Source organism: Melanaphis sacchari, unplaced genomic scaffold (assembly GCF_002803265.2).
Source record: "Melanaphis sacchari strain LSU unplaced genomic scaffold, SCAv2.0 Contig48_pilon_pilon, whole genome shotgun sequence".
Classification (NCBI taxonomy): Eukaryota; Metazoa; Arthropoda; class Insecta; order Hemiptera; family Aphididae; genus Melanaphis; species Melanaphis sacchari.
Window position 1 is genome coordinate 1,442,573 of NW_020271327.1, and position 10,423 is coordinate 1,452,995.

The 10,423-nt window shown below is 23.9% G+C and overlaps 1 protein-coding gene and 1 pseudogene across 1 annotated transcript; both read right to left on the reverse strand.

The window, feature by feature from the left end:
- Positions 1-627: 627 nt before the first annotated feature.
- On the reverse strand, positions 628-5,203 carry LOC112598564 (glutathione hydrolase 1 proenzyme-like; the record flags this gene model as incomplete). Its single annotated transcript, XM_025345084.1, has 9 exons — positions 628-870; positions 947-1,060; positions 1,510-1,750; positions 1,837-2,027; positions 2,202-2,430; positions 2,762-2,962; positions 3,123-3,318; positions 4,258-4,478; positions 4,980-5,203. Coding segments are annotated over 9 exons (1,779 nt in total), but the record flags the coding sequence as incomplete, so codon positions are not given.
- Positions 5,204-8,109: 2,906 nt separating this feature from the next.
- Positions 8,110-10,423, reverse strand: part of LOC112598575 — a 13,726-nt pseudogene continuing 11,412 nt past the window's right edge.

Here is a 10,423-nt window from a genome sequence, read left to right on the forward strand (position 1 = left end):
CAATATTATTAAATTATTATTTGTTAACAGATTGTAAGGTAAATTAAACATTTATTTTATTATTTTCAGTGGTATTAAATGAACATTTCATTAAACATGTAGGACATGTAGGTATTATGCATAGTTATAAATGTTGACTTCTATAGTTTGGGCAGTTTTGTAGGTAGAAAAAAACTTTTTATACAAAAAACATAAAAAAAAATAATAATTTATCGAAATATGTAAAAATAATAATAAGTATTTTCATTTAAAAAAATGTAAGTTTGGCGCATGCGTACACTAAAAATGTAAAATGAGTTTTTGGCTAAATTACAATTTATAAATAGTTATGATTTAATAATTAAATATTTTGATTCTAGTATTCAGACCAACCATATAGATATTTTAATGTTAGTTTATATTTGGCTAATAAAATTTCCGCATAATTTATTTCTTCTTAAAATATACAATCTTGTGGTGCAGCGCATAAGACTTTAAAAAAAAATAATTATTTATTATTATTCATGGAAATAAGAAATAACTATTATAAGTCATTGTGATTATTTGAAGTCATAAATAGTGGTTCATTATATATAAAATAAAATATATATACATAAATAATTAACTTATAATATTATAAGTAATATTATTTAAATTTCATATGACTTTGATCAATTATTAAATCACACATCATCATGAATGGAACAATAAATTAATAATATGACCGCATTAATATCCAGACGAATTTCCTTTTCGACGGAAATCTGGCATAACCTCGATCATTCCTGATGGACTTATGGCAATAGCCGATGCTGCTGAACCACCTGATCCTCCATTATCTTTCAGTATATTTATCGGATGACCAATATCCTTAAGTTTTTGTATAACATCCTGAAAAAAAAGCAAAACACAACTTTTATCATACCATATTATCTTAAGAAATATATCTATCGTATTTATATTCTACCGTAGTCGTTCCGTATTCGTATTGAACTCGCATAGGCATTAGTTGGTGGTAAATTCTAGGTTTATCTATTACTTCTTTTAGTGTTTTATTGTACCATAGTTTCAGAGCGGATACCTGGAAATAAAATGTTTTTTGTCTATTATTTTTGTGGTCATAGAATTAGTATTGATTTTTTTTCATATTAAATTATAATAATTAATAAGACTTGAAATTATCAATATTATATTTAGTATTAACTTCTTAAAAAATTATTTGAATTTATTCTTTATTGTATAGAATATTAAGTAATTTTTCTATTAGTAAACATTATTATCTTAAAATAAAGTATTAACGCTTTAAATAATTTGAATCAATTAAAATGTATATTAATAAATATTAAATATACATACAAATGTTGATTTAAGTCACTTTTGTTTATTTTCAACAAATTTTATACAATTAAAGATAATGAGTTTTGAATGTAAAACAATCATTCTGCGGTATAAGTAGCACGAATACAAATTATAATATAAATTGATAACTAAATATTTTAAAATTAAATTAATGAATTAAAGGAATCTTACATAGGAAGTAGCGAGGGTGATTTTTGAACCTCCTGCTGCTCCTGCCGCGAGAGCGAAATCACCATTTTCATCGGTAAATATAGTTGGGCACATAGAAGACATTGGTCGTTTGCCTGGTTGTATGAAATTGGAGGGTGACGGTGGAATTCCGTAATGGTTGGTGAGCCCCGGTGTCGAAAAATCATTCATTTGGTTATTGAAAATAATACCAGTGCTAGGAGACATGAAACCAGAACCAAAGCTAAAACAAATACAAATGTGATGTGTTAATAAGTATTGTAACTTTATGCATGATCAATTTTGGGAAATGTAGAAATCTATACTTACTGTGTATTGATTGTATTAGTGCATACAACAACGTTCCCCATCGAATCAATTACACCAAGGTTGGCAGTTCCATGATTATCTGGCATATCATAGTCAGCTCCATAGTATTTAGGGTCTAATGAAGTGAAATTATCAAAAATTTTATTTTGTATTTTTTTTATGTAACTGTCTGATTTCACTTTATTGAAAATCTGAAAAATTCAATTTATTTACATGTATTATACAGTGGAACCTCGATAACTCGAATCGGTTGGGGGTGAAAAAAAAATTCGAGTTATCGAAAATTTGACTTATAGAAGTTCGAGTTATCGAGGTTCCACTGTATTAGTATTAAACGTTTAAAGTGTTTGTTAAATAGAACATACTTGAGACACGTTTATAAATTTATGATCTCCTAAATGGGTTCTTTCACCGTATCCAAATTTAAATGCCTCCACCAATCGATGTGCGTCTAAGCCTGCGTTTGGTGCTGGTAACAAACCGTCCAGCACACGAAGTATGTATGCTAATATTATACCAGAACCAGGAGGTGGTCCTGTATGTATTGTATATCCATTCTTTAATTTTACAGGAAAAGTTTCTTCGATTTCAATACTGTAAACATATTATTATAATATATTTATTTTTATTAATTTGTTAATTTGGAAATTACATTTTTTTTTTTTTTTTATCAAGAAAAACAATTTACAATTAGTATATAATAATTACAATAAGCAAATTTTATATTTGCATAGAATAAAGAATAAAGAGAAATTACTTATAATAGATAATAGTAGTCAATTTAAATAAAATATTTGTGTGAAAAACATAATTAAAACTTAAAATTGATTTGTTTAGTCATATTTATTATAAATAAATGTTGATATTTTTACTACAGATACCACAGAACATTTACAGTTCATTTGATTTAAAAATGTATACTCACTAATAGTTTGCTAAATCTTCTTTTGTAATAATACCATTTACTTTTTTTAAATCGTCTACTAATTTTGATGTTAATGATCCATTATAAATGGCATCTACTCCTTCTTTTGCTACAGTTCTAAACGTTTTTGCTAATTCTGGTAACGTGAAAAATTCTCCAGTTTTTTTTGAACGTCCGGTATTTTCATCAAAAAAAGTTTTTCTTTAAACAAATAAAGAATTTTATAAATTAATTTTAAACTTCTTTTAATATGCATTGTTTAATTCACATAGAAAATTATATAAAAAATCTATTTTTTTTTTTAAAGAGTCTATATTAAATAATCATATAAAATATAGATGAATATTCCCATAATATATACCTAAGCATAGGATCAGCTTTTATTATCTCTACATCATCTTCCAAACTTATTTCTAGATGTTTACTGATTTTTATGCCTTCTTCACATAATTTTATTGATGGTTCAAAAAGTGATTCCCATGGAACTCCGCCACCGTATAATTTATAAATTTCTGAATAACCCTTAAATGCTCCTAGAACTCCAACGGCCAAACCTCCTGGAATATTTTAAATCAAAAATAAGATATCGAAGAATATTTTTAATTATTTGTTTTTATACACGCATAAATATATTTTGAAAACTAATAGATGTTGCTTATACAGTTATATATGCTCATTGACCTTATTGAAAAGCGATATATGTAAAATTTGGCAAGCGTATCTCAAAACCTTGTCATTCAAGTAAATGTATGAAGTATATGAACAAATAAATTTGTTTGAATTTATATTTTTAAATTAAGTCAGTTATGTTATGAAAGCGATAATATTATCAATAAGAAATGTGAAGATTTTAGTAGTTTGATATTAAATTTAATTAATTATATACTTATGTTTAAAAAAAAAAAAAAAAAAAAAAAAATGATAGCTATAGGATTTAGATCATAATTATTTAAAAATGAAAGCATTGAATTGTATTGGAATGATTCAGTAGTAAATAATTCATTTTCATTACGAATATTTAATGTTTATTCCTCACATTCTTAACGATATAGAATATTTTATTCAATAATCGTATTTTACAATAATAATTGTATTTATTATTTTTAAATCGGTAAGACAAATTATTGTGAAAGTTATATACGAATTTTCATGTTGATCAAGTTAATTAGAAATTAATTATTTGCAAAGAAAAAATCAAGTAGTTCATATTATGTCTTATACTTTTAACTATATTTAAAAAAAAAAATGCAATTTATAACCTGTTTTAATAGAAGAAAACACGTATTTTTGTATACTATTGTTAACATTGATATTAGATGCATATGTTGCATAATAAATAAATAAGCACATAGCTTTATAGATATTGAGCGTAGGTGCTTAATATTAATGACAAATGGGAGTACTAAGCACACCAAAGTCACCAATCTCACCCAAATTGTACTTATAATAATAAATAAGAGATTATTTACTTTTTTATTTCTATTTATAATATATACCGTTTATAGAACTGTTTGGATCTTTTACAAACATGTTTGTTGTTGCTGCAGCTGGAGCTGTTTCACGTGCATTAATCCACATTACTTTTTTGCTTGTAGAATTGTAAAAACTCATAATAAAACCTCCGCCAACACCCATTTGATGAGGACATAAGATACCGTCACATAAAATTGTAGCTATTGCGGCATCTATGGCATTTCCACCTTTTGATATCACATCCCTGTTTTAAAAAATAAAAAATAAAATAACTATGCAAATATTTATTGATTATAAGTATCCAAAATTAATAACACGATTTTTAAATTATATGTTGCAGCTGACAACTATAATCTAAAATACTAATGCCTTACATTTATTTTTATGAATATTATCAACACAGAAATTCTGTAAAATTTTGAGAGTAAATTAAATATAGAAATAAAAATTGTATTCGTTACTACTAATAATTAGTATATATTTATTTGTATTAGTATAAATTTAATAGTTTACTATTTAGAATATTTTACAGTATATTAGGTTATTATGAAAATAAATACTATACTCGTAAACCCTTAAATAAATAATACATGTAACTATTTATTAAAAAAAAAAAAATTTTAAAATACTACATAGCTTTTAAACGTGTGCATGATATTTTTAATGATTATGTCATCAGAATACTGAAGTTGATAAAATTTGTATTATATTTAAAATGAATGTATATTATATTAATTTGTATTACACTCCGATTTGTGCACATGGTCCGCCGTTTGATACGACACCGACCTTTTTGTACAAGCCCATTGGCATACTTGATGGTGGCAATGGAAATTCTGGGTCGATAGTTTTAGTGTTGGAGTTATTATATTGTGTGAATATGATTATTGCCGCAACTGTAGCAGCGAAAAATAATAACACACCAACTAAAACTAGAACAAGACATCGTTTTGACAGTAATCTGAAAATAAACAATACAATTTTTAGTATAATTTATTAGATCTAATACTAATAGCAGTTTTTAATAAAATTATATGATCAAATAAGGAATATAATTATATTATATTTTGTTTAAACATAAAAAAGTACCAGAAATCTTATATAGAAATAACGATATTGTAATAATATTGTTAACAATTAGTGAAAAATTAATAATAATTAATTATTAATAGCTAATAAATTATGATTATATTTAAAAAATAAAAATAAGGTTCATTTATGACCACGTATTTAATATGTAAATTTAGATATTTTGCGATTACATAAAAACTATTAATTAATAATAGTCCAGTATAAGTTAATAAAATATTTTATTCTTAACTTATTTTCTAATTTGAATAATAGATTAATCTAAAAGAAAATTAAAAAAAAAAAAAAAAAAATACAAATATGATCAGGGATGAGTATTATTAAGTTATTCTTCGTTGGGAATTGAAAGTTCACATTCTTGAAAATATCCAGTAGATCGAGAAAAGGATTGCTTCTCAGGGAAAAAAATTGAAATCTATATTTTTGGTAAGTAATTTTATTTTCTTTCGACAATAGGTAATTTATAATTTTAAGATAAATGATATTTAACATTATTATGTATTATAATAGATCAATTCTACCTTTATTGAAATAAATATTAGTCAATATAAACCAAGTAAATATAGATTTTTCCAATACTAATACACAATTTAACAATTATTGTTGAATTTTGTTGGTCACTTACAAAGTTACAACCTTATACCTATTTAGTAAAAAAGCTGTGCTCACAAAAATAATATCGTATACATTTTTTGAGATAGGCAATAATTATAACATTGTATTATTATATGAAAATATTAATTATAATTTTATGTTAAAACTACCGTGAATTGTGATGAGTACCTCGTATATAGTGTATTTCAATTATTAACTATACATTTTTTTTTGTCTCATGTTTACTAATTAGTATCTAGTTTACATACATGATATGTTTTCTATTTTTTTTTTACAACGTGATGATTAATAAAAATTAATTGATTATCGTGAATTTTTCAATACTCTTGAGAATTTTTGTTAAATTACGTATTGCCTAAAATTTCTTGACACCTGTTGTACTTATAGTTTTATTATACGGCTAAATATTAGCCATTAAGCCTAAGCTTAATATAAATAAATGGACACTAATTAGTCGTGTATATTGAAATATTTTTGAAATAACTGATAACGGGTAATTTGGGCAAATATTGCTAGAAAACAAAGTTCAATAATAATTTATTTAAATAATAAATAATTAATAATTCTAAATAACGATAAAATAATTATGCCTCGTGAATACTGTACATAATTCTAATTATAGGTACAATTAGTCTAGTTAAAACATAATCGATGATACGTAGAGCTGAAATTGAAGCTGATATGATTTTTTTTAAATTCCGTAGGTGCCAGGTAGAATAAGTAATCAATAAGTAATCGGGTCAATTTCATATTTATCAGAAGAAACTAAGTGATAGAGCCAATTAATATTAAAGAAATAAAGTTTGATATCATGTGTTGATTGTCTAAATCTAAATTAAAAAGGTTATAATATACATTTATAACTAAAAAGCTCTTTGTTATTTATCTATTATTTAAGTAAGGTTGCGCTATTATTAACTTGAGACAAACATTAAATATTTTTTGAAGTCTTTGTATAGTTATACTTTGTATATAAAATTAAAGTGTAGTTAGAATATAATGTGAACAACTAAATTAAATGTTATAATCGTTTGAAATGTATATGTTATCTTAATATGATGGTTATGAAATTATTAATGAGAAGATCAAGTTAAATTTTAAACGCGTAATCTATAGGTGTATAATACATGTTATAAACTAATAAATAATTGTAAAATTATTATCATTTATCATAAAAAAAGTCTAGAGTAACTAGACTAAATAGTCAATGAGAACTACATAACGGTATAACGTATGAAACATTATAAAAAATCACTATTTTCAATTCAAATATTTATCAATTTGGCGATAGAAATTAAGAAGTGGATATATATATAGACTGTTTAATGAAGAACAAGGATTTAGTCTTGTTATTAATTTATTAAAAAAAATTATTTTGAACGAAAGAATCATATAAATCTGTAGTACATACTCTCCGTTTTAAGTGTGGAATATTACATCTGGCATATAATATATACACCTCGGATTCGCTGGAAAGTTTCTGTTTAGATCACGAAATTTGATATTACTTGCTGACACATATCCAGGTCTAGTTCATCAATGACACGACGAATTTCTTTTTTCTTTTTTAAGTTCTTCAATTATGTCAAAGCTCATGTCTACGAAAACAAACCACGAACAATTGAAGAACTTAAAGAGGAAATTCGTCGTGTCATTGGTGAATTAGATTCGGAGATGTGTCAGAAAGTGATAGTAAATTTCGTGATCCGAACAGAAGGTTAGGTTAGGTTAGGCCAGCGAAGCCGAGGTGGACATGTGCCAGATGTGATATTCCATACTTAAATTGGAGAATATATACTACAGGTTGATATATTTTTTTTTAATAAAGTTATAAGAAGATTAAATTCGGCGTACTCAATGAAACACCTTATAATATATAGTATAAATTATTACATAATTATTTTTAATTATTTTTGTACTTAAATTATCTATCAACAGAATGTTGTATCCGTATGGGTTAACAATAATAGTTGACTCCATCTTACTAATGGATAACATAGTAAATTCTACATCCAGAAAAATCAATTTTACTTTGTTCATTTTAAAAATAGAGTGAATTAAACCATTGAACAGTTATACAATTTAAAGGTAAAATTATCATTTAGAGTTCATGAAGGTTTTTATTTATATTTTAATTTTGAAACAAGTTATGTGCATTTAAAATTATCAATTTAAGATGCAAGTCCTCTTAAGTCGAACTTAATATTTAAATTTTTATAAAAATGAAATATTTTTAAAAGAGTTTATAATAACTACCTAACTATATTAAAACACAACTAATAATATGAAATATGATATAAGTTACTGTAAAAATAAATTTACAAGATTAAAAAAATTTGTAATTTTACTATTTGTTGTTAACAAATAGTTCAATCAGAGTATTGATTCCAGAATGCATAATGATACAATTTTGAAGAAAATATTAATATAAAGGTATTAAGGGTTTACACGTTATAACTAAATAATTTTTTAAGCTAAATTATATTATAAAATTGTATTCAGGCTGTAAAAATAATTTATTTATCTAATTAGTTTCTCTTTAAATTTTTTTAACACAAAAATAACAATAATACACAAAACCAATAAAATTAATTTTATTATTCGCTTTGGATTTAAAATAAAATATAATTTAACACATTATTAAAATAATATAAATAAATCAGTTTTTAAAGCATCTTTTAAATGATAAAAATAACAAATTAAAATTTGAATTATTTTGAAAATTTAGCATTAATAAAATATCGAAGTACGACTCATATTGATGAAAACACTGCTAAAGAATTAAGGTATAAGGAATCAATAACTAATCTGCATAACTATGTGATGTTATCAATGTATAGGTGTAATTTATTAAAGAGTATTCTCGCTAGAGTATAATATACTAATTGATAATAATAATTGTACTTTGTACTTATATGTATTATGGCTCTTGTAAAATCGTGCCAAATTGCAAATTTAAATCTGGGCACACAATATAGCTACTATTTGTTTAATAGTTTGTAAACTTGATATATAAGTAAGTTATATTATATCACTTACAATTTAATTCATTTTTTTTTTTAGAGATTTTTAGTAAAATAATACGGAAATTTTATGGTTATAATAAGTTAAAAATTAGTAAAGAATAATAGAATTCCAGGATAAGTAAGTAATTTTAAGATTTAAAAAAATAGAACCAACAGTATAAGCAGTTAAGAAAAAAAAAGAATCATTTAAAAAAAATTATTTAATCGAGTTATCAATAATTGGCCATTATACTATTTGACTATAAAATTTGAATAGATATATTTGCAATTTGTACTAAATCAGAGTTATCAGACCCATAATTGACAAGACATTTAGATACGCCTAAAAACAAACCACGTGTATTTTGCATTATATGAAGTTTATATCACGAGAATTTATATTATTTAAAAATATTTTGGCTCACAATTTGCACCAAATCTATTAGTATTTAATGTATTGTATGTTAATAAAAATATTTTACGTATTAATTGCATATTTAATAATTATGCTTTATATTAGTTTTTTTTATTAAAATACGTCAATTATTTCGATTTTTATAATCAGTAGTAGTGAATTTATTTTTTATAAATTGTATTTTAAAGCAAATTAAATTAGTTTAGAAATTCATATTGTAGTCTAGTAATCTAATAGTATAATAAAAAAATAAATTTACTAAAATGTTTATTTAATATCAACCTTTTACAGGAGTACTAAGTTACTAATAGCTTTTGTTTTTGTTTAGAATTTTGGGTGTAAGCCAATAAATTAAATTATAAATATGATAGGAATAACCTAATTATGTTCTAAGGATTATAGAAAGATGCATTGTGTTAATTACAAAATATGAGCTTTATTTTAAAACAAATAGTAGAAGCATGAAATAAATTAAGTAGGTAAGCATTAAACAGTTTAGAGAAGTGAAGATTCTATGATGAAAAAATATGAATGAAAGAAAATACACGAGACATAGATTAAATAAGTAAATTTGTGATATTTTATAAGACGGTTGAAATCCGAAAGAATAACGAAAAATAGTTATGTTAATTAAGTCTGTAAATTGAAGAGGATAGTATATAAGCAGAAAAAAAAATTAAATTAGAAAGTTTGATGATTGTTAGTGAACGCCGCGGCTGCTGAAATTTCGCTTCTATCATCTCAGAAAAAAATAGAAGTGTATTAAAAATGAATATTTCATTCTTTTTGTTTTTCTTAGACTCTGTTATAGACTTAAAAAATATTAGATCATTTTGAAAAGTTTATATTATTACTATGTTTAATACTCGGGGAAGATTCGTAATTTAAAATTTCAATCAATAAAAGTCGATTTAAGGTGGCTCATAGCTCACACATGAATTTAGCTTTAACTCACGAAAAACGAATTTTTTATTTTTATAGTGGGTTACCAATAGTTACAGAATAGATGGTAAAATAATATCTAATTACGGTCGTATATAATTTTTGATTATTGTATTTTACTTT